This window comes from Lithobates pipiens, unplaced genomic scaffold, assembly GCF_037356315.1.
Source record: "Lithobates pipiens isolate NorthernLeopardFrog02 unplaced genomic scaffold, aLitPip1_a1.2 Scaffold_19, whole genome shotgun sequence".
Lineage (NCBI taxonomy): Eukaryota > Metazoa > Chordata > Amphibia > Anura > Ranidae > Lithobates > Lithobates pipiens.
Genome location: NW_027507764.1, coordinates 286,274,652 through 286,299,651, shown reverse-complemented (window position 1 = coordinate 286,299,651; position 25,000 = coordinate 286,274,652). Strand labels below are relative to the sequence as shown.

General features: G+C 42.3%; 1 protein-coding gene and 1 long non-coding RNA gene across 3 annotated transcripts in view; one reads left to right on the top strand and one right to left on the bottom strand.

Moving 5' to 3' along the window:
• The window catches only part of LOC143996736 (dynein axonemal heavy chain 5-like), a 638,308-nt gene that overhangs the window by 82,807 nt on the left and 530,501 nt on the right, over positions 1-25,000 (bottom strand). For both annotated transcript variants that reach the window (XM_077491993.1, XM_077491994.1), the window contains exons 66-70: positions 17,795-17,965; positions 16,777-17,155; positions 10,190-10,461; positions 9,767-9,931; positions 5,561-5,828 (exon numbers count right to left, since the gene is read on the bottom strand). In XM_077491993.1, the coding sequence (XP_077348119.1) occupies positions 5,561-5,828; positions 9,767-9,931; positions 10,190-10,461; positions 16,777-17,155; positions 17,795-17,965 (1,255 nt within the window). The remainder of the gene's footprint in view (positions 1-5,560; positions 5,829-9,766; positions 9,932-10,189; positions 10,462-16,776; positions 17,156-17,794; positions 17,966-25,000) is intronic.
• LOC143996739 (uncharacterized) overlaps positions 1-25,000 on the top strand; it is a 43,618-nt gene that overhangs the window by 10,429 nt on the left and 8,189 nt on the right. The gene's annotated exons all lie outside the window — the stretch shown is intronic.

The following is a 25,000-nucleotide window of genomic DNA, read 5'->3' as shown; positions in this document are numbered from 1 at the left end:
ACACTCCATGCCAAAGTAATAATTGGGGAAAGGTAACAGTGGGCGGCACAGTGGTGTAGTGGTTAGCACTCTCACCTAGCAGTAAGAAGGGTCGCTGGTTCGAATCCCAACCATGACTCTACCTGCCTGGAGTTTGCATGTTCTCCCTGTGCCTGCGTGGGTTTCCTCCGGGTACTCCGGTTTCCTCCCACAAACCAAAGACATGCAGGTAGGTTAATTGGCTTCTGTCCAAAATTGGCCCTAGTATATGAATGGGGACCTTGGATTGTGGACTCCTTGAGGGTAGGGACTGATGTGAGTGTGTAATGTACAGGGATAGGGACAATTGTAGATGCTCAGGTTGAACTGGATGGACTGGTGTCTTTATTCAACCTTACTAACTATGAAAACTATGAAAACTATGAAACCATCCGATCCAAAATGGCGGCTGCGTGTGCGTTCCACCGGGGTTAATACAAAAAAACGGAAATGGTAATCAATTCCAATGTGTAAATAATCAGTTAAAACCAAATCTTGCCGTCTATATATAAGGGCAGCAAAACTGACATTCAATATTTTCACAATACTATCCATTTTTTTTCGTGCAGGACACAGGGGAGGAAGCAAACCTCTGTCTGTATTCCAAACCTCTATCCGAAAATGGAAGTGATCGTACGTCACTTCCGGTTCCGGGAGATAGCATACATAACATACAGAGGGGAACGGAACCTGTGTTTGCGTTCCAAACCTCGTTGTGAAAATGGAAGCAGTCACGCACTGCTTCCGGTTCATGCGTTCTCTACATGCATTTCAATGAGGAGGAAGCAAACCTATTGTTTGCATTCCACACCTCAATGTGTGGAACAAAATGCCTGAATTGATTTAATAATGCAATCCATAATCTGATACACTCGAATGCAAACAAATAAGGATAAAAATAAAAATAAATATATGTACCTAGAAGAGAAGGCTATCCTCTGTCGAACCCAGCCGTACTTATCTCACCTATCTACATTTAATACAAGAATTCCGGAGTGGGGATCCATCCTAAGGCGGAACTCCAACTAACAGAATAATGCATACATTAATAATGGACAAAAATTTTTGTAATAGGATAAACTATCAGTATTCCAGAGTCCAATTCATATTGAAAATGATCGATAAATGTAGCTAATATTACCAGCGAATATGATCCTACACTGACAATAATAGACAAAAACATCCTGTGCAAACGACTTCTAGATATGAAAGAATGTCATCATGCCAGGGCCTTTCACAACCTTTTCTATTCAACATAGGGAAGTCGGAAAGATTCTGAATAGACATTGGAAGGTGTTAAGCGAGGACAGAGTGTTAGGACCTGTGTTGCCCGATAGGGCTGGTATTATTTTTAGGGGCGCCCGTTCAGTGAGGGGCGATATCGCTCCTAACACAGTGGATCCTCCAACTAAACCAACATTTTTCTTTAACTGTAAAGGTTTTTTCCTTGTAAGAAGTGCAATGTGTGTGCACATAACGTTACGAGACGCAAGACTGACACTTTTGCATCCAGCGTAACAACACGGATATATAAAATGACACACTTCACAACGTGTGCGACTAAGTATGTCATATATTTAATCACATGTCCATGTAATAAACAATACTTTGGCCGCACGTTTTTTTGTATTAACCCCGGTGGAACGCACGCGCGGCCGCCATTTTGGATCCGATGGTTACCTTTCCCCAATTATTACTTTGGCATGGAGTGTTTAACCATTCACTGTAGGGTAAGACGAAGTTGGTTGGGTGCTGGTTCTGTCAATGCGTGCGGCGTTGTGTGCACACACATCAAGGGTTAATGGAGGAGGTGTTGGAGGAGGTGCTTTCTGACAGGTGGGAGACATTGATTAATTTGTTAAGACTTATATATATGGTAGCAATATGGGGGGGGGGGCAGGTAATGCCCCAGTAGAAGGCTTATTAGTCGAAACGCATCGGGCTAGCGTTTCCTGCTCCCTATATTGCTTTTTTATCGTTTACTTTTATTGGATCATGTGATTTTTTGGATATTTTTTATATTGTTTATGTCATTTGGAATTTTTTCAAATAAAACCTTCAATGGTGGAATTTCACTATGAGAGGCATTGTGTCCTTACTTTTTGTTTATGGTGAACCCGCTCCGAGCTCCTAGCTGAACGGAACTTTTGAGAGAGAGTTGAGAACCCCTGGAGATCTGAGGTGTATTGATCTTGAAGTGGGCAGCGACTATTCGGATGGTGATCCATGACCTGATGTATACGAATCGTGCGTGACGCACATAAGCCTGCTTGACACATTTACTATACAGTAGTTTGTGTCCATCACTTCCGGTAAGGGTATCCACTGTTTTCTATAATAATTTCTGGCTGTGAACAGAAGGCTATACATAGTTCATACCAACGGAATATCTGGACTCATGTTTCACATTATTTTGTCATAGCTGGACTTTTCTATGTTTATTTACTTTAGCACATTTTTTTGTATTCCTCACGGGACTGCACGACATGCGATATGTGTGCTGGCATTTTAAGTTTTCACTACCAGATTATTTGGTGATTTTTATCTAGGGTTTGGTTACATTTTCTGACATTATAGCGCTACATTGTTTGTTATCATCAATTAGGAAATTATGCCTAGTTAAAAGAGTTTCCCGAATAACAATTTGCTTCTTTTTGAGTTATAAAGTTGCCCATAGACATCCAAGTCATTAGTCAAACTTTCTTAAGGTACTATTCTATGCAGTATATATTGAAAACAATGGGGGTTATTTACTAAAGGAAATTCCACTGTGCAATGCAAGTGCGCTTGGAAGTAAAGTCGCTGTAGATCCGAGGGGTACATGCAACGAAAATGAAAAACAGCATTTTAGCTTGCACATGATTGGATGATATAATCAGCAGAGCTTCCACTCATTTCAGATCTACCCCTTAGATTTAGAGCGACTGCACTTCCCAAGCGCACTTGCCTTTCATAAATAATCCCCAATATGTTTATACAGTGTGTATTATGTGATAGAAAAAGTAATAAACAAAAGTGTTCAGAAAGAACAACGCTTAATCAGCCTGTACAAACCCCATTATGACAATCTGCGAGTCTGTGTCTTTCAAATACAAATTTAATAATAGAAATTAAAAATCTGAGCCAGCTTTCCAGGCAAACTGTTTTCTATATATGAAAATTGTTAGTCTGCCTTTGTGGTATATAATGCCTCTAAATGGACACAGCATAATGTGAAAGTCTGGCTTAATAATGCAATGGTTATTATGTACCTAAAATGGTCTTATTATTCAGAAATAATTGTGCTGTGATGTCAATTGTAACACAACTAGCTTGAGCTGAACTGTAAATGTTGGGAAAGCCTCCCATAGCCCAGGCTTTTACTCTCTGCAGAAATGTTTCTGATGACACTGTATGATTCAGAAAGCAGCCCTGTGGCCTTAAAGCAGAACTCAAAAAAATAAGTTGGTTAAAATATACCTAAAGGCAAAATGTTTTTTCAGTTTTGGATAGAGTGGAGAGGGATTAGAACATCTCTCAGGTTCCTAATGTTGTCTGTGCCCCATTAGGGAGATTCATCTACTCCAGTGGTCATCAATCCTGTCCTCAGGGCCCACTAACAGGTCAGGTTTTATGTATTACCTTGGGGAGATGCAGACTACAATACTGCAATCACTGAGCAGAAAATTATATCACCTGTGATGTATTTCAGTTATCATTTTAGTTATCTTGCAAACCTGGCCTGTTAGTGGGCCCTCAGGACAGGGTTGAGGACCACTGATCTACTCTATTTGACTAGTTTAATGTCATCACTGAGGGTGAACCTGAAATAAATTCCCAAATTTTGGGTTGTCATCAGAACCGGCCAAATCTTCTATTGGGGGCACTAGTTCTGGTGACTCTGATGACAGCTGGGATTCTCTCACTTTGGAGGCATTTTTATCTAACGTTCTGTTGGGGCAGAAAGTGAGGGGGATTTCTCCAATGGGAAACACACAGCAAAAAAAAAATCCGATAAGTTGACTCACGTTCACATTAGGCCATTTGGACATGCGAGTTGACATGTCAAATCGCTGGCTATTAACAGCAATGGTACCATCCAAAAGTAGCTCCTGCACTACTTTTGGCAAATTCGGGGGCGATTTCAATAGAAATCTGTGCAGAGATGTCTCTGAAATCTCTCCTGAAGTTGGATTAACATGCGGGTTTGAAATCGTGTGAGTTCAGCTGAGCAGTGTGGACCTAGGCTAAAGCTGCTTTTCTCCCTCTTGTATATTGTTTTCAGCATTAAGGGCCCCTTAACATTCACCACAAAAATGCAGTAATGCCTCAGATTAAAGAATAGGACCTCAATGCACAGTACATTAGATGTCAATAGACCTTCATTTTTTGCTCTGTTGCTGTGCACTGATTACCCATTCTAAATGAATGGGCTTTCCTAATGCAAGGCCAGTTAGCGTGCAAATTACCATGCATTAATGGACCTGCAGCACTGCAGTGGAACAGGAAGATGAAGGGGGATAAAAGTCTGTTATTCAGATGATTCCACTGACACAAGATAAGCACTTAAAATATACCTAAAGACACCTAAAGACAAATTAAAAAGAAAATTGTATAGAGTGGAGAGGGATTATAACACCTGTTTTTATGGTTGTCTTTGTTCTCGTTAGGGAGATTTAATCTCTTTATTTGGCACACTTCCTGTTGACACTGAAAGTGATAGTAAACACAAATCCCCTAAGGGACACTAGTTCTGGTGATCCTGGTGACAACCAGGAATTCTTTAACTTGAGGGATTTCCTCTAACTTTTTGTTGCTGCTATGGGGCCGGATGTGAGGGAAAATCTCCCCAATGAGAGGACTAAATGAGAGAACTAAAGGGAGAACTAAAAAAAACTGTCAGGGGTCATAACTCTCCCTTACTCTGTAAAAAAAATAACAATTAACTACCGATCCCTGTGATTTAGTTAGAAGCTGAAGCTCCCCTCAAATGGAATAAATTTGTGAACCTTGTGAAAAGTAGAAATCTGCAGCGTTTGCCCTTTAGCAAAGATAAATACTACTTAAACAGTAACCCTTAATGTCAACTGTGAGCTATAATATGCATAAATAAAGCTATAGGAAGAGGTAATTGCACGCAGAAATCTAGGTTTTTACAAATAACAAATATTAAGAAATTCAAACAGACTAGCAACTACACAACACAAATGGGGGTTATTTACGAAAGGCAAATCCACAAGTGCAAAGTGTACTTGAAATTGCATTGAAAGTGCACTTGGATATGCATTCGCTGTAGATCCGAGGGGGACATGCATTGAAAATAAAAAACAGCAGTTTAGCTTACACATGATTGAATGATAAAATTAGCAGAGCTTCCCCTCATTTCCGATCTACCCCTCAGATTTACAGCGACTGCGCTTCCAAGTGCACTTTCAGTGCAATTGCAAGTGCACTTGGCACTTCTAGTGCAATGTGGATTTTCCTATCGTAAATAACCCCCAATAAGACCTTAGTATTTAAAGGTCAAGTGTATTAATTTCCACAAAAATATGTTTAAATATACCTTGGGGTGGTTCATTAGTAAATTTTATTGAAGATTGTAGCAGATTTATAGGAAACTTGGGATGAACTTCTGTGGTAAGCCATGTCCTAAAGCCATCATGAACAGTTTCTGTAACAGTGATTGTATCCAGTAATTCATCCATAAAATCAAGACCCAAATGGCAGTTCTGAAGAAGTAACCATCCACCGTCTTGCATGGACTGACTTAGCAAGCGCCTGGCATGAACTTCTTGACCCTGGCCCATGGAGATTGCACGACAAGGTGCATTCTGTGGAAAGTTGGACAACAAAAAAGATTTCTTTCAATCAAAGTTGCCAGAAAATAAAACTTATTGAGTTTACTGATAAATCATTTTGAATGACCAAACTTAAGACCAAATTATATCAGCTGAAGGCTACATTATAATATTCTGAGGTTATTACTAAATTAGTAACATAGAGAACAGTCTGACCTGTTCAATCAAAAGACATACAGTATAATGAACTTAAATGACTGTAGTGCACCAATATTGCTAATAGCTGTGCCCATAACAGGTGCACACCTTTAAGGAGATCCATGTGGACATCACACATTCATTTTATAGCTGACCAGCCTTTTTCAACCTCTTTACCTCAGGTCATCAGGGAACCCCTTCTAAAATTAATTTATCGGGAGGACAATGGGAAGAATGGCTCTTACATTGGTGGTCAGCGAGAAGAATGTACCCCTGAGAGCTAAAAAGATCATTGATATCTTGTCACTGGCTCGGCTATGTGGCACTGGACACAGAACTATGCAGGTACCATGATGTGAGGTCACACAGCCATAGCACATGAAACCCCTATTAATCTTTGGAGGAACCCCGGTTGAGAAAGGCAGGAGTGGACTGACAGCAGTACAGGATGGAAGCCTACCCCTGGTCTTTTTGGCTCCCCCAGCTACTCAGCCTACAATAGCCCACAATGCATTTAAAAACAAGTACAGTTTCCTTGCTAGCCCTCCTGTTAACACTTATACCTGGCCTTGTCCCATGTGTATCTCTGTATTGTCCCTAGTACAGTGTGTCCCGTTTTGTCTTCAGTAATATTAGGCTATTCTGTTTTTCTAACAAGGGGCATCTGGTACACCTAGTGACATGGCACAACTGCCCTTATTCTGTCCTCTGCAAAATAGCACCTCGAATGGGATGTTATTATTCTACCTTTTATAACTTAGCTTTATTCTGTTGTGGTAGCATGCCACCTTTAAGACATGGCAATCATTTATTCTTCTAGTAAGAACCAATTAACTGTGGTAATAAGGCTGTGATTTTACTTATGTTATGATGCACCTAAATTATGTGGCCTTTACATTTTTCTACAATAATAGCTATGTATAAAGCATTTAATCCCCGACTCTTAAAATGTACAGGTCAAAATACAGACAGAAAATATAATAACAATAAACATATGAAATAATGCATTTGTACTCAATAGGAACAACAATCAACCCTTAACCTACCTTGAGCCATATTTAAGTAAATACATACATATTTAAAGAAATGCATATTCTTGCCATTACTCTTTGGCAGTATGACACAAACTCTTGGATAGACTAGCTTTTTATCTGTCTACAGAACCACCATCCAATGCTGTACAGTTAATACTATACAGGAGTAAGATCTTAGAATCATAAATTCCCTGTTTTAAATCAGTTTTCTATGTAAACTGGGAAAGACTCCAGTACAGAGAATTTTAGTTTTAATACTCATAGAAAGTCCCTAGTCTCCATCACTAGAAAGCAAACTCAATTGTATTCTGTGGAAGAATTGGTGCTTGTAGATTAGGATCAACACAGAGTTAATGTTGAAACCCCTTTTAAAAAAGAAGCCCCCCCGAAATTTTGGAATGTGGTGCAAGTTCCTCATACAGGTACAATAGTTGTTGTATATAGTCTTAGAAGCTCAAGAGCAATTTAATCATGCCCTTTGCAGCTATATATTTATATATTTTTACAACTCCTACCATGTGTTTCTGTGCAGAGCGTGCATTTTTGCTTTCTGGTTTAAAGGTCTTTCCATACTACAGGAAACCGTCTGGTGCTGCTGTCACTATTCAATAAAAAATAACTCTAGGACTGCAATGTGATACCTTTGTTTTTACGCATCTCAACATACCCTGCACAGATACCGTCCCGCTATCATTTCAAGAAAACCGATCATGAAATAAAATCCATAGGCTGCCATTGCTGACCACCTTCTAAAAATGCTGATTGCCTAGCTGTCAATAATCCAATTGATTCAATACTTTAGTTGTGTTTTCTTTTAGTCCCCTCAGGCCTAGAACAATCATGGAGCATAGACTGCTTTCTGTATTTTTAAAGGTCTGGGAACTGAAACTGAAGCTAGAAAAGCAGCATTATAGTCAGGAAACTAATATTTTAAGAAGGATGTCAACAATAACATAATTCTCCCATTGAGAGTTTACTGCACATTAACTACCTACCACCCACTTTGCTTCAAAAATCCACAAAATGTTTACATTAAACAGATTTACATAGGCCACAGATTTTAATTTCTTGCATGTCAAAATCCATGGCTCCCTATGAGAGCCATGTCAACTGATATGACTTTCAGCCCATTGATTTGAATGGAAGACGCATCCAAGTTGGATCATTGTGATTCGACTTGTGGTGCGACCTGTGCTCTGAGGATCTTGAAGGGGAATCCCATGCCAAAAAGTAAAACAAAAAAGACGTGGGGTCCCCCCCGATCCATACCAGACCCTTTGAGTCTGGTATGGATCTTGAAAGAAAACCACACGCCAAAATGAAAAAAAAAAAAAAAACGCGCAGGGCCCCCACCAATACCATACCAGACCCTTCGGTCTGCTATGGATTTTGAGGGGAGACACTATGCCAAAAAAAATTAATACCAGACATTTATCTGAGCATTCAGGAAATGGGTCAGGAAATGGGGGGGGGCGTGCGAGTTCCCCCCTCCTGGACCATACCAGGCCACACGCCCTAAAAATGGGGGGTGGGTGCTTTGGGGGCAGGGGGGCTCTGCGCCCAAACCCATTTCTTATTTTATGCAAAACAATTTCTGGGGTATACATACACAGCCCTGGAAGGATTTACCCCCTTCCTGAACAGGCCATTTTTTTTGATACGGCACTGCGTTATTTTAACTGACAATGCGATGCTGTACCCAAACAAAATTGATGTCCTTTTTTTCCACAAATAGAGTTTTAATTTGGTGGTATTTGATTACCTCCACAGGTTTTTATTGTTTTGGCTATAAACAAAAAAACAATATTTTTTACTTTCTACTATAAAACATACGCAATAAAATATGTATTCTGATACATATTTTTGGTAAACCCCTAGCATCTACAAAATAGGGGAATGATTTATGGCATGACAGATCGGAAACCTAGTTGACATTTTTGACACTTTTTTGGGAACCAGTGTCATTATTACAGTGATCAGTGCTAAAAATATGCAGACGTTGTACTAATGACACTGGCAGTGAAGGGGTTAACATCAGGGGCGATCAACGGGTTAAATGTGTTCCCTCAGTGTGTTTCTAACTATGTGGGGGGTTGGGCTGTCTGGGACAACACACAGATCTATCTTCCTGCATAGCAGGAAGACCAGATCCTCTGTCATCCCCTATAAGAATTGAGAACTTCCAAGTTTACTTCGGCAGATCCATGTTCTGTCTCTGATTGGCTTCCCTGCTAGCCAATCGGCACACGCACGCCCACAGAACCTCGTGCATGAACCAACTTACACCTAGGGCGATTTGCGCAGCTGAGTCAACTTGCCATAGTGTAACTGCGGTGGCTGGTCAGCTAGAGGTTAAAGCTAAAGTATGATCAAAACCTATTTTGGTAAATGTGATGATCATCTGCACCTCCTCGATTCATAAAATACCATGTACTTTGCAAAAAGAGTACAAAGTTTTTGCTGAAAGGACAAGCGAGTGACCTCATGTGATATCTGCACTACAAATCTCAGCACTTAATGGTCAGTGCTTACAGGAAACAAGCTGAATAAGGTAAAATATTTAACAAATGCTGCATGAGTAAGAGATAGGGCACACTTTGTTAAAGGTATTTTTTTTTTTAACTGTTCAAATGTAAAAAATTTGTTTCAAATACTTTATCACTACAAGTGTGCTTGACTAAGAGTATACAAGAAACCCCAATGCACTGGGTTAAAAACATACTGTATAATACACCATACCTTAGACTTGGCTAGGCGCTCAATGTTCTCTGTAGGATCTGATCCCATGGACAGGAAACAGGTCAGGGGAGTTCTGCAATCACTTTCAGCCCACATGGCCTCCATGTCAAGGACAAAACCCTCAGCATATTTTACACCTAGAGATTCAGCTATATAATGACGGGCCTATAAAAGAAATATGTAGTTATGACTGTGCAGTATTGTTTTTAGAAATCATATATGACATGGCTCAATTTATTTATTTACATTTAGGAATTCCATAGGCATTTACATTTGTGCATTTTTAAATTTTGCATATAGATCTGCAACACCTTTTAACAATGACAAAACTCCTTTATCCTGTAAACTTCTTATAGCATATGGTGCTATTTAGAATGTAACCATTGTGTTGTATCATGGCAAATATTTAAGAGATTTTATTACCTGAGCAATGGTTCGATCAGGGCACCAGCTACGAATAAGTAGCAATTTTCTGAAAGTGTCCAACAAACTATCATATCCATCAGGTAATGATGATTCTTCAGGGGCTTCCTTATCGAACCAGATTTTCCATGCCTTCTCATTTCTTGCCACTTGCCCCAAGAGGTTATTAAAGGGTGGCAAGTTCGATAGCTGTACCAGATTGAGCCATGTCATGTCTAGTATCCATTTTTTTGGCTTTGGCTCCACAGAATTTAGATCTAATGTGGCACCCCCTATTTGGAAAGAATAGAGTGAATATTAGTCTGCAATATTTAAAAATCCAAATGTCATTCATGCACAACCCATCCAACACTTGGATTTTTTTTTTTTGAAACATATTTTTATTGAGAGTTTAAACAATACAGTTCAGTAGGTTGATTGACAGTATTCATGGCAGAAAAAAGAAGATAACATCCTGGTGACCTAACAGGTCAAGATAACATACAGTTTAGTTGTTAACAAGGGGGAGAGGAAAAAAAGAAAAAAAGAAAAGAAAAAAAAAAAAAGGGGGGGGGGGGAATGGTGCCCAGGGAGGTGTATACCCTCCCACGGCTAGGGTAATGAGATCCAGTGAAAGAGATAATCATTGGCAAGTGTGAAACCCTTACATAAGAATAAAAACAAGAACAAAAACACGTGCACCCCTCAGGTATAACATGTGTACAGATCTAGCATAGGTATATCCACGTTTCAGAAAAAAACTAGGGAGATATAAAGGTACAGGCAGAGGATTGCTTGGCACAAGGTTCATTGGTGTTAAGGTCGAGTAAGCATGATGGAGGTTGGTTCAGCAAGTGGGCAGAGTCCTTTGAAGGAGAGGAACTGACTTGTGAGGTCGGTATCTTGAGTCTCCCCAGCGTGTTACTGAGATTGTGGCGTAGGTACCAACTAGTATATCGGAAGGGATAAACAAGAGACGTAATATCCACGGGTTGAACGACTGTTCGATAAAGTCCCTCCATCTAGTGAAGAAGCGGGGAGTAGAGTTGAAATGGGAGGAAATAACATCAAGTCTTTCTATATAGAACAGGGAGAGCAGGGTTTGTTTCACCCCTTGTAGACTCGGTGGAGTCGAGGAAATCCAGCAGTTCATAATAGTTCTGCGAGCTGCCAAAAGGCATATATGGGACCAGTGGGTAAGGGTGACCGGTCGGGAGGACGTCTGTGACAAAGGTGGAGGATCGCAACTAAATAAGCAGGTAAGTGGGTCCTTAGGCACATGTGTTTTGTTGATGATTAGAATATAGTCCAATACTGAGTCCCAGAATGCAGATATTGAAGTGCAGTCCCATAGACGAAGTAGAGTGGGACGATCCAGGGAGCACCATGGACATTTGGCTTGTAAGGGATCCAATTTGTTTGTGCGTAAGGGGTAGTAGGCCCTATGAGTGATTTTAAATTGAGTTTCCCGCCATCTCTCCGAAATGACAAGTTTATGGACGAGCTTGTATCCTTTCAGGATTCTTTCCGGCAAGTTCACATCATTGAAGATAGAGGCCCACTGTTTAAAAGGGGCAATATGGTGTTTGTCCGCATGGTGGATGATTAGGTGAGAATAGAGGGTAGAGATGGAGTAGTCACCCTGTTGAAGCACAGCATCCAGGTGCGATTTACGTAGGCAGTCCGGGCGCAACCCTCCAATTGTTTTCAGATAGCTCGACAGTTGGTAGTAGTGAAACACATGGGAAGAAGGGAGTGAATATTCCTGAGACAGGGTTTGGTAGGGTAAGTATTCCGCGGCTAGGTTCGTATAGGGAGGCCACTTTGAGCAAACCACGCTTCCCCCAAAGATCAAAGGACGGATGAATGGTGGAGGGTGGAAACATAGGGTTGCCTTGAATGTGCAGATGGATGGAAATGTTAGCAGGTAGTCCTAAGAGCCTCCGAACCTCCCTCCAAGCTACCACTGTGTCTCGGATGAGCACATTCGACTTAAGATGTTCAGGTAGAACGTGAATGGAGAACCGCAGGAAGCGTGTAGGGGTGTACCAATGCTTTCTCAAAGTTGTGATTCGAATATTTAGATTTACCCACTATCCAGTCGAAGCCTTGTCTCAACAGGCATGAGAGATTATAGAAACTTATATAGGGCAGGCCGGCGCCCCCGTCAGGCTTTGGAAGGCATCATTTCTGAAGGGCAATGCGAGGTTTCTTGTTGGCCCAGAGAAAAGTGGACAAGGCCTTGTGTATCTTCTGTACATCCGAGTGCTTAAGCAAAAGCGGGATGGTTTGCATCGGGTACAGTAGTCTCGCAAAGGAGACCATCTTGAAGAGATGGCATCTTCCAAAAAGTGAGAGCGGCAGGCCTGCCCAAGCTTCCAATTCTTGCGTAATCTTAGTAATCAAAGGTGGGTAGTTAAGGGTATAAAGAGAAGAGGGCTCCCGACCTATGCGCACTCCCAGGTAAGTAATATGATGTTGTGCCATTGCGAAGGGTGAGGATGAATGCCAGGCAATAGCCTTTCGTGGATTCAGGGATAGAACCTCACTTTTATCAAAGTTAATTCGGAACCCAGAGCAAAGGCGATACGTCGCAAATAGGTCACGTAGCGTGTCAAAATCAGCTGGTGGGTTGGACGAAAAGAGTAAAATGTCGTCTGCGAAAAGAGCAGACTGCAAGGTCTGGTCACCAATTGTGATTCCGTTGACACCGTCGGGGGAATTTATAAGATAAGGGTTCAATCGCTAAATTGAATAGTAAGGGAGACAAGGGACAGCCTTGTCTTGTCCCTTTGGTGAGAGGGATAGTGGGTGAAACAGAGTCTGGAGTAACCAGTCTGGCAGTCGGGGCACTGTACATCTGGCATAGGAAATGCGTAACTGGGCCTGAAATGCCAAAGGCTTGTAACACCTTAAATAGCCAGGCAAAACTGATGTTATCAAAGGCCTTTTCGGCGTCAATGGATATGATGGCCATATCCTGAGCTGGGAACACTTGGATTTTAATGTGGGATGGAAGCTGGTGTGAGAAATTAATATATCCTCTTCTGGATTTCATCACAAAAATTATTTAGCAAGGATTCCTAGTTCCCCATATCAGGTGAAACAATCAGTGGCATAGCGTGGGTGGGCAGCGCCCAGGGCAAGGCAAGTAATTTGTGCCCGTAAGCCAGGGACTGTGAATGGAGAGGAAAGGGAAATGGGGAAAAAAAAGAGAGAAAGAAAGAGAGAGAGAAAGAGAGAGAGCAAGAAAGAAAGAGAGAAAGAGAGAGAGGAAGAAAGAAAGAGCAAGAGAGAGAGCAAGAAAGAAAGAAATCCGTAGAACCCCCTTACATCAGAGTCTCTCTTAAAATAGAGTACTCACTGGGAGGCTGGAGAAAGAAGAGAGGCAGAGGGGACACTTCACTCACTGGGATGGATGGATCAGCAGGCTGCACCTTTCTTTATCTTTCAAAGTCCCAACCATGACACTACCTGCCTGGAGTTTGCATGTTCTCCCTGTGCCTGCGTGGGTTTCCTCTGGGTACTCCGGTTTCCTCCCACAATCCAAAGACATGCAGGTAGGTTAATTGGCTTCTGTCCAAAATTGACCCTAGTATATGTATGGGGACCTTGGCTGGTGGGCTCCTTGAGGGTAGGGACCATTGTGAGTGTGCAATGTACAGGGATAGGGACAATTGTAGACACTCACTCAGGTTGAACTGGATAAACTGGTGTCTTTATTCAACCTTAGTAACTATGAAACTATGAAAGTTTTTTTTAAATTTTGAACAGGAAAATAAACAGCAAGTACCATCTTTTCATAGTTGTAGTCACAATTCTATATGGCAACAAACAAGCAGGGGTGTTATGGAACAAGATAGTGGACCAAGAGCCGGCACTGTCAATCTAAAGAACCCGACCCGCAACTCAGGCGTTTGTACAGGATAGTAGGGAGAAGGCCTCCGGCACCCCTATTGGGAACTATCTGTGCCTGGAGGATTCCCCCCCCCCCCAATCCCAAATACGACTAGTGACGTCATGGGCGGTAGTGAACTGTTGGCAAAGTGCCATTTTGCTCGGCGGGGAAGGCTATATATCTGACTATCGTTCCTGGTTCAGACCTGGCAAAAGGGCCATATTTAGTCAGAAAGTACTTAAGATGGGAGGAGAAAGGGAGAAGAGGGTGAAAAGAGAGAGACACAGAGCGAGTCGGAGAAGAAGAGTGAGATCCAATCTTACTGGGGGAGATCCGGGTGGCCACTGTCACTAGTTTCTGGTCAGGCCTGCAAACCTGGGCGCAGTGGAACTCCCACAGGCTGCACCTTTCCTCTTCTGGCTGGGCTTCAAACTTCCCACCCACACTTCCCGTTCTCTGAGGCACAACACTGCTGGGGAGTGTGGGCAAGGCAGACACAGGAGGAGAGGGTGGGAGGAGGAGCAGAACTAGCTTTTTCTCTCCTCTACATGTGGGAAGGGGGAAACTGTCAGTGCTAGCTCTAGGCTGTGAGATACCCTCTCATCTCAAAGCCTTGCAGCCACTGGGGAGCCACAGTCTGGCCTCCTGGGCCCCCCACCCACAGTGGTACCAGAGCCGCCCCTGCCTTCCACGCTACTGGAGAGAGCACAAAGGTGGCTGCTGCTGCCTACAACACACACCCCTTTGCAGTTCTCCTGTGCTTAGCCCACTCTCTCAATCCAGTGTGACCCCACTGCCTGTCATCCAGCACCCCTCTAAATGTTGCCCCTGGGGCAATGGCTGCCCCCCCCACACACACACACACACACACACCATTTGAAGCAATACATCAGCTTAATCTCTACAATTTTCCATTGAATATAATTTGGGCTTCTCAACCAACTCACCTGGCTAAAGCTCTTGTATATGAATGTTTATCAAAATTGTACTGAACCATATACAAAAAATGGTCTTGCTGGTTAGACAGCCCTTCTACCACTGCAATGGTCGATGATAATGCTACTAATGCAGCGTACACACGATCATACAATCTGGCGGAAAAGTCTGGCGGACCTTTATATTCTCTCCTCTACAGAGATAGTCGGAGAAGAAGAGTGAGATCCAATCTTACTGGGGGAGATCCGGGTGGCCAGAGGATCCTAGAGGATGCTGGGACTGTGACATCATAATGGGCGGGGACATCACCCTATATAAGTCAGCGCACGCCGCGTCCCTGTCATTGCGACCAGAGACAGCGACAAGGCAACATCTCAAGAAGAGAAGAACAGAAGAATAGAAGAACAGAAGGCGGCAAAGACAGCAGCGACAGTATCGACAGAAGACCGGGCCACCGCCAGTAAAAGAGGAAAAAAAGGAGCGGAGGCCTGGCAAGAAGAACCGAAGAGGGGGACAAGACCCCCGAAGTCAGGAGAAGACCCCCGGGCGGCGGTGAAGAAGAAAGCCGGGCTCCGCCGCTAGTAAAAGAGCTAGCAGAAGATAGCGGAGGAGTCCGGCAAGAAGACCCCCCAAGACGGAAGAAGACCCCCGGAGCTGTGCAATAAACTATTTTTAACCCTTATGTGTTGGTACAGCTTAGGAGGGGGGCGCTCGCTTGTCCCCACCCCCTTTCCTGACCGGCCAGGTTGTGTGCTCGGATAAGGGTCTGATATGGACCTGGGGGGGACCCCCAAGCCATTTTTTCGACGTAGGGTTTCCCCTTTAAGTCTAATCCCGGCTACCTGGAGCCGCGCTCAAAATGAACGCACTTTCCTCCGTGTGTGTAGGTAAGTCCGTTCATTTCAAAAGTACAGCAGACAGTCTGGCGGACTAGGTCTGCCGGACCTAGTCCCCTGGAAAAGTCCCGTGTGTGGGCAGGTCCGCTCGTTTGGACAGTCCGGCGGACTTTACGGCAGTTTGTCCACCAGACTAAGTCCCCTGGATAGTCTGATCGTGTGTACGTGGCATTTAGAGGTCTATGTTCATATTAACACTGTCATTTAGACTACTTTTATACTGGGGTGTTGTGCGCATCAGCGGTAAAGCGGCGCTATATTTAGCGCCGCTTTACCTTCATTTTATATTGGTGCTATCCCGCCGCTAGCACGCGGTTTTAACCCCTGCTAGCAGCCAAAAAAGGGTGAAAACCATGGCGCTTTGCCAGTGGGTTTGCAGCGCTGCCCTATTGCTTTCAATGGGAAGGGGCGCTTTAGGAGCGGTGAATACACTGCTCCTATAGCACCGCAAAGATGTGGCTTGCAGGAATTTTCTGACCGTCCTGCAAGTGCACCAGTCCAGTGTGAAAGCCCTCAGGCTTTCACACTGGAGACACAGGAGAGGTGCTTTACAGGCGCTATACAGGCGCTATTTTTAGCTGTAGGGCCTGTAAAGTGCCTCAGTGTGAAAGTAGCCTTACTGGTTCCAAAAGGCCCCATTTCCTTTTTTATCAGTATGAAGATTGCTTGAGTCTTGCACTTTAAAGGCTCCACCCCCCTTCCTCTTTGGGTTCTAGTATATGATTATAATTGTTTTCTTCTCTTTTTGTTTTTTGTACATTGGGTCAAACAGGCCCTGCCCCTGTGTGAGCAACAATTGCACTGTTTTTTGTATCTTTACTTGTTAAAATCAATTAAACAGATTTCAAAAAAGAAAAATTAAAATGTTTTGTTTGTACCTTTGATGAGAGTCTGAAATTCATTATGGGAGATTTTCTTAGCTTGTAGGTCTATCTTTAAGGCCATTAGTAATGTAAAGAGAAATTTGTGGTTTTCATACAGGCCTCGAGCTGTATACTTAAACACCTCAAAGGTAAGATACTCAATAATGTTTGCAATTCTCTTGGCTGTCAGCTGGGATTTCACAGATCTCTCCATTGACAAGTCAAAAATGCCCAAGAATTGACGGAGGGATGTCTGATACATGACATTCACCAGACTCATTTCCACAATGAGGAAGTACAGGATGCTGCCACGCGTAGCTACAGGACGATATTCCTCACGAGCTGTATTAATCTTCAGTTCAGTTTCTGCTGCAATTGTCAGCTTTTCACTGACCTGCAATTTAACAAGACATGTAGCGTACATGTTATTCATAGCAACGAATCACAATGAAACATTTAGTGTTTACTCTGTTTAAAGCCCAATGATTTTTTGCTCCAAAATTTTACAGAAACTGTACAGAGGTAAGTCTTTCTATATCCTAACACTACTAGTAAAAAGTCCCTATTTAAAGTTACAATATAATTAGTTTAAAAAAATAAGTGCTAACAACTATGTACTGCTTTCTTGCCACATATAATTAAAACAATGAATAAAAACACAAATCCAGCCACTTTTACTCTGGTATTGTGCTCACAAATAACTTACATACTTTTAGTACCAGAACTGAACCATGGCACCAAAAAACATGCACATTCACGAACACCTTTCCCTAATAATTTGTCACTGAGTAATTTAAGAGAGGGTACCAAAAGCTAAGAGGGTTTTTATATAGCTGTACGGAGAGCCTGCCCTAAAAAACAAATGGTTTATTCATCAGAATTTAGTAATACATAACTGTAGTTATTATTAGTGTATTTATGATCTGCCCTACAGGACAGACCTTACGAAGCTATGTTTATTTTTTAATATTTGGAGCACATTGCAAAATAAATTTTTATTAGAATGCTAGCACATAAAGAGTATAGGCTATACCTCCTCTGCTGTGGTCTTTGTTATTCTAAGGACTTCAATCAGAGATTCATCTTCTACAAGAGAACCCTGGGTACTGGTCAGACGGAACAAGAGATTATCTTCTAGTTCCTGCATTTTCCTCTTGTTTGAAGTTACTTCTTCCATTAACTTGACGCGCTCTGCTTCCAACTCCTACCAAAATCATTGAAAGAAAATGGGGGTTCAAATAAACTACAAAAACTTCTAAGACATAATCCCAACAATATTGTCACCAATGTAGATATCAGATGTGACTAAACAATTATATTCAGACAGCAGGCTAAACACAAAAATCTCTAAACATATTGTATATATTACCAAACTAAAACTTCCTCTATTGACTTGTGTGCCCTTTTTCAAAATGATCTCATATAATTATTAGAAACCCATGCTGAGAGAATTACGGAGGCTGCTAATGCTGACCTCCTTCTGAAACTGTTTAGAAATTCTGCTAAGCTTCTGACAGCACAGTCTAAGGATCTTGATCTGGAACATGCATGCAGCAGTTCAGAACTTTGGATCTGCATACTTGTCTTGGGTCAGTGATGGTAAAATTATTGAAGCAATTAGATCTGAATGAAAGTCAAGAAACTCGTATTTCTAAAAAGGAAAAGTAAGCATCAGTAACCCCTATATTTATGTCAGCATGTGATTATCTAACATTAAAGGTTTCTAACTGGGAGAGTTTGAATGTGTGTCCAAGAAAAGCATTAACGTCTAAGTACTGACTGAATATAGACTCCAACACCATCTAGTATCAACAATGATATAGTTTCCAGTGCATAGCATAATATCTGTATTGTTCAAGAGATGTATACAGGGTGACACTAGGGGAAAGTTTATTACTACAGCCCCTGTATGAATTCCCCTAGCATACAATTTCCCTAGAGAACTCTGAAAAAAAACAAGTCTCTGCAAATGACTGACTAATATGTAGATGCCCTTCAATTCTGCATTCTCAGCTCATGTTTGACTATTATAAAGCTTCTTCCTATTATCTGGCCTTTGTTGATCAACATGGCACTTAGCACATTTGCCTTTGTAGCTCTCTGCATAAAGTCATGTGCCAACAAGGGTATTTCCTTCTCTTAATGTTCCAGGCACCATGCTGATCATGGGAGTTTTAAGTTGTGCAGCATCTGTAAAACAATCAGACATGAGCTATCACTGAAGAACAGGGAGCAGTTGGACATTAACTGTGCACTGGTTGCACTGATCTTGCAGAAGGTACTCTAAAAGGTGAAAATAGTGCTTAAAGCGGGAGTCCACCGGGACTCCGCGTTTTTTAATTTTTTTTTAAAAGCCAGCAGCTACAAATACTGCAGCTGCTGACTTTTAAATAGTGACACTTACCTGTCCAGCGCGCCCGCGATGTCGGCACCCGAAGCCGATCGCTCGCTCGTCTGACGGGTCCTGCCGCCATCTTGGGTATGGGAATCAGGAAATGGAGCCTTTCGGCTTCATTTCCCGGTTCCCTACTGCGCATGCGCGAGCCGCGCGGCGCAATCCGGACGGTCCCCGCTGCCTCTGGGAGCTGTGTGTTTCCCAGCAGGCAGTGGGGCACTTGCTGAAGGGGGCGGGCGCTTGCGGAAAGGGGCGTAACGTACGCCCCTTTCCGCAGAGAGCTAGCCCGGAAGTGGGTGCAGTTACCTGGATTATCCAGGTAACTGCACCCCCCTCCCCCCTGAAAGGTGCCGATCGTGGCACCGGAGGGGGGGGATTCCGATGAGCGGAGGTCCATTTTAGGGTGGACCTCCGCTTTAAAGTAACTGTCACATTAGTGACATTAGTAAACTAATACTGCAAGAGCTAATAAGTCTTAAAGGACAACGTCACTTTGAGTGATTATGTCATTTAGATATACCCCAGCCCCCCTTCTAGCGTAGCCTGCATACAAAATACTTCATTCCCACTCTAGAGTTCTTCAATGCGCTGGCCTGCCCAGTGATGCATAGCCTTTGAAAGAAAAACACCCCGACCGGGTCCTGTGTTTAGTATACACATACTGTAAGTCACAGCTTTACTCATGGCTGTGAATGGTCTGCACTAATGGCAGCAACCAGCCACCCAGCAATGTATGGCCCATCCACAAAATAAAGGTGACATTTAAAAAAAAAAAAAAAAAAAAGAGAGATTCTTTTCAATAATAGAAACTGGAGAGTGCATTTTAAAACATTTTCTAAATCAGACATGACTATTACAGAATACTTCCTTCCCCAAATACCTTAATGCATAAAGTAATACATAACTTCATTTGGTTACTTTAAACTAAACATAAATTTCCTTTCCAACTCCAAAAGCTATAAAAATACACAAGTATGCATTTACTGAACTGAGCTGTAGCATTGACAATATTTATTATTAAAGCAAAGGGATAAGGATTATATTGCCAGAAGCACTGAACATCACTATGAAGAAATAAGTGGGCAGATGGAGCACCATGGTACACTTTGATCCTTTCCAATTGTTCCGTTACGGAGACAGACCTTTATTACACTGCAGAGGCTACATAAAATGAGGGAAGGGAATAAATACTCAAAGAAAACACTAAGCAATGTTTTGCTAAAATGTAAAGAGCGATCAAGTATTCAAGAGGCAGATTTCTCAGATCTTCGATTACAGAGTACTGTCAAGAGGAAACATCTATCAGAAACACTTGCAGATGACATTTTGCTTTTAGAATTATTTTTATGTATCAAATTCTGGAAAACACATAGGAATCTGTCAAGTTAGATTTTACTGTGATCTGTGGGAGGGTAATCCAGTTATTTAAATGTTTAAAACTAATCTTGTTTTTTTTCAGTTAATTCTTATCCTTTTACAGAAATACCTAATTTAAAAAGATTCTACATACTACTAATTTCATGTGTATTAGGATATAAACATAACATCTGCCAGGTACACTTAATGGCAAAACATTCCCTTGGTGTATTTCAAGGATTAGACCTCTGTCAGGTTTTTAATATCCTCTGTTAGAGTGATTCCCTCTTACTGTCAGAGAGACAATAGCAAAACAGACCGAATAAATACTTTTCAAGGAAGGAGAAGGTTAGAACCCCAGCTAACCTTTTATTTTTGTCAGTGTCCCTGTTGCACTTTGTCCTCACTTCCTGCTCTAATATTATTATTATACAGGATTTATATAGTGCCAACAGGTTTTGCAGCGCTTTACAATATAAAAGGGACACATACAATAAAATACAAGGGGGCTAAGAGGGCCCTGCTGATAAGAGTTTACAATGTAATAGGGTGGGGCACTTTTTTACAAAAGGATGTAACTGTGGGGAATGAGCTGATGTGATAAAAGATTAGTTGGAGGCATGATAGGCTTCCCTGAAGACATGCGTTTATTAAAGCTAGCCAGGGTGATATTTGAAGACTGGTGATGTAGCTTGGGGCAGAGTTGTGAATAGCTTTGTTTGTTGTTGTTAGTATTGTGACTTTAATTTGATGGACAATCGGAAGCCAGTGTAAGGATTAGTGGAGACAGGGGGCAGACACTAAGCAGTTAGTAATGTTGAGGAGCATGGCAGCAGCATTCATAATAGACTGAAGAGGGGATAGCCTATGGAGAGGTAGGCCTATGAGAAGGGAGTTGCAATAGTCAAGGCAAGAGATAACAAGGAAGTGAATGAATAGTTTGGTGGTTTTATTAGTTAAACAGGGGCAAATTTTAGAGATATTACAGAGGTGAAGTCTACATGCTTTTGACAATAATTGGATTTGAGGCTGAAAGGACAGGTCAGAGTCTAGGATTACACCTAGTATCCTGATGCAAGATGAGGGATTGATGGTTGCACTATTGACCTTGATGAAAAAGTAATGGAGGGAGGTACGGGCAGGGGGAATATTATTAGCTCAGTTTTAGAGAGATTTAGTTTAAGGAAGTTGTGCAACATCCCTGCTGATATGTCAGCTAGTAAGTTAGTAATGCGACAGGAGACTAAAGGAGTGCAGTTAGGAGTAGACAGGTAGATTTCGGCGTCATCAGTATAGAGATGGTATTGAAAGCCGTGGGAGGTTATGAAGTGACCAAGGGAGGAGGTGTAGATAGAGAATAGAAGGAGTCCAAGAATAGAGCCTTGGAGGACCCCTACAGAAAGAGGAAGTGAAGAGGAAAAGACAGAGTTGTAGGTAACACTGAAGGAGTGCTGTGATAGGTAAAAGGAGAACCAGGATAGAGCTGAATCTTGGAGGCCAAGGTTACTGAGTTTATTGAGAAGGAGCGGGTGGTCAACAGTATCGAAGGCCACAGAGAAGTCAAGTAGTAGGAGTATGTAGTAGTGGCCACTGGTTTCAGCAGCTAGTAAATCGTTAATGAGTTTTAGTAGGGCAGTCTCTATGAAGTGCTGCATGCAAAAGCCAGACTGTAAGGGGTCAAGAATGTTGTTTTCATTGAGGTAGGAGCTCAGGCGATTGTAGACTAAGCGTTCTAAAAGTTCAGAGGTGAATGAGAGTAATGAGATGGGTCTTAAGTTGTTAAGATTGGTGGGATCCAATGAGGGCTTTTTGAATATGGGAGTGATCTGTGCATGCTTTAGAGGGGAGGGGGAGGTGCCTAGGATTAAATAAGAAGGTGCCCGTAGTAGTTGTGAGGGAACAGGATCCAGGGGTCAATATGAATGGTGGGCATCTGAGAAAAGTTGTAGCCTCTTCAGTAGTAGCTGGGTCAAAAGAGGAAAGTGTTGACTGTGCTGTTAGACAAGGTATTTTAAGTGGGTAGGATGTCTGTACAGCGGAGGTGTCCTCACATATTGCATCAATCTTGTCTTTGAAATGATTGGCAATCTCTTGAGCGGTGAGTGAGTTGTTGGGTAGAGAGTGCAGGGGACAAAGCAGAGAGTTAAAGGTAGAGAAGAGCGGATGGGGCCTGGATGACAAGGTTTTATTAAGAGACACAAAGTAGGTTTGTTTGGCAGCATGGAGGCATGGAATTGTATTTTAGAAAGGCAGATTAATACAGGGTGAAGTCCTGCAGAGATTTTGCTACAATCATTCTAGAGCACAGCAATGTGTCTTAAGATTTCTGGTGTCGCCAGGGTTGTCATGGTCAAGGCCTGATTCTGCATGTAGTTAGAGTAAGTGCATCCACTGAGGATGAGAGTGAATTGTTGGAGACAGAGGTGGCCAGGTCAGGACAGGACAGGGGAGAGATTTGTCATAGAGGTGGTCAGTAGCAGAATAGAGAAGAGAGGGGTTAAAGTGGCATGGATTTCTAAAAGAAATCATGTGCTGCTTGGAGGGGTGGGTGGCTGCATCCAAGGATACTGTAAAACTGATGATTTAAAACAAAACAAACAAAACATTTTTTTTACAGGACATTTACTTTTTTTATAGATTATCTACGTTATTTAAAAGATGAAATCTTAACACCTCAGTATCTCTCTGTATTAATGAATAATGTTTTACCAGCAGACTTTTACATTTTGGACCCGACATGCAATAATACCTACTCTGCACCCCTTAAAGCCTGATTCACACCTGTGCAGGTTGAAGTTTACATATTGCAGGTGCATTTTGCATTTTCCAATACATATTTTTCATCCATTGACCTCTATGGAACCAAAATCCAGAAAAAAGTCCCTGGCCCTTTCCATAAAATGCACAGATGTGAACTACATCCATAGGAAACCATGTTAAATGGATTGTAGTGTGTTTCTGCAAAACTGAAAACACACTAAAAATGCATAGGTGTGAACCAGGCCTTAATAGGTGAGCTAGACAGTATGACGTAAAGAAGAACAATTTGAATTCAAGAGAACATTTGACACAATTATGTTGATGTTTCCCCACAGAAAAGTCTGTACTCTATTACAAAGATAATCTAGTACAATTTGTAGCAAACTGGGGCGTGACCGGATGGTGATGGCGGCGGTAGTGCGGAGTGAGGAGTGAGTGTGAGAGAGATGTGCGCTCTCACTGCACGCTGATGGGAGCCGGTATCAGCGGCGCTCGTGACACCCCCACTTGATTTCCCTAGCGGAGAAGCTCAGGCTTGGTGTGCCTGGGGGATCTGTGGAGCCCAGCGGGGTTTGTTGCCTGGCGGGAGAGGCGGATTGTGGCGGAGCGGTGGGGTCCCTCGAGTACTCCGATGGCGGCGTGTGGAGGATGGAGAACGGAGGAGAGGACTCTCAGCCCCTGGAGGTGAAACCCCGTGAGACCCGCTCGAGAGAGGAGCAACAGCACTGAGACTGGGGAAGAGTCACAGCCACTACCAGGTAAAGACAGCTAAAGCCAGCGAAGAAATTTAAAGGCATAGATACATTATTATGCAGGGACTGTGGAGAGACGTTTTATTTTATGCCAGATCCCCCCATCATTGCCCCTTTTGAGCTGAATTAAAGGAGAAGTAAGAGGGGAGTTGTTGTGAATGCTGTATCACCCTTGGGAAAAGTGTTGCAGTAAAAAAGAAAAGAAATATATATATATATATATATATACTGGAAAACTAGCTGCTGCCTGCCTTTTAAGGAATTGGTTCATTCCTAAGTTCTGGACTAACTGTGGAGTAGCTGAAACTGACTGGGGAAGAGAAGGAAATAAAAAGAAAAGAAAGAAAAAACTTTTTTTTGCCTTGGCCCAGGGAAATTTACCCCCCTTCAAAAGAGAATTTTTTTTTTTTTTTTTGGGGACACTTGCGGATTTGAATGATGTCTGCAAGGAGGAGAGGGGAGGAGCATGCCAGGCAGGAAAATGTGGGGACGCAATCTCTGAGATCTGCCAAGGACAAAGATAAAGAAAAAGACCCCCAGTTTACTGCAACAACAGCTGGGATAGCCGCAGCGGCCAAGTTGGAAAAATATGCCCATGCTCATACTCCCGATAATACGCCAACTAAGGGGGGACAGGGGAGTCAAGTGAAACTTCCAACGGATAGAAAGAGTCAAGGGCAGTTGACACAAGTAGGCGTAAAACATATAAATAACAAAAATGCAGGAGCAACTGGAAGATCTGAGATAAATCCCATGCTGGTACCCCCAATAGATGGTGAAGAAGAACCGACGCTGAAGGAGGTCCTTGGGGCTGTTAACGTTTGTAAACAGTCATTATTAGAGCTATGTGATCAAACAAGAAGTATTAAAGAAGAGCTGGCCTTTATACGACAGGAACTTCAGTTAACGGTTGACAGATTAACAGCAGCAGAAGGTAGAATTTCTCAGATTGAAGATGAGGTGTATCCATTAAACC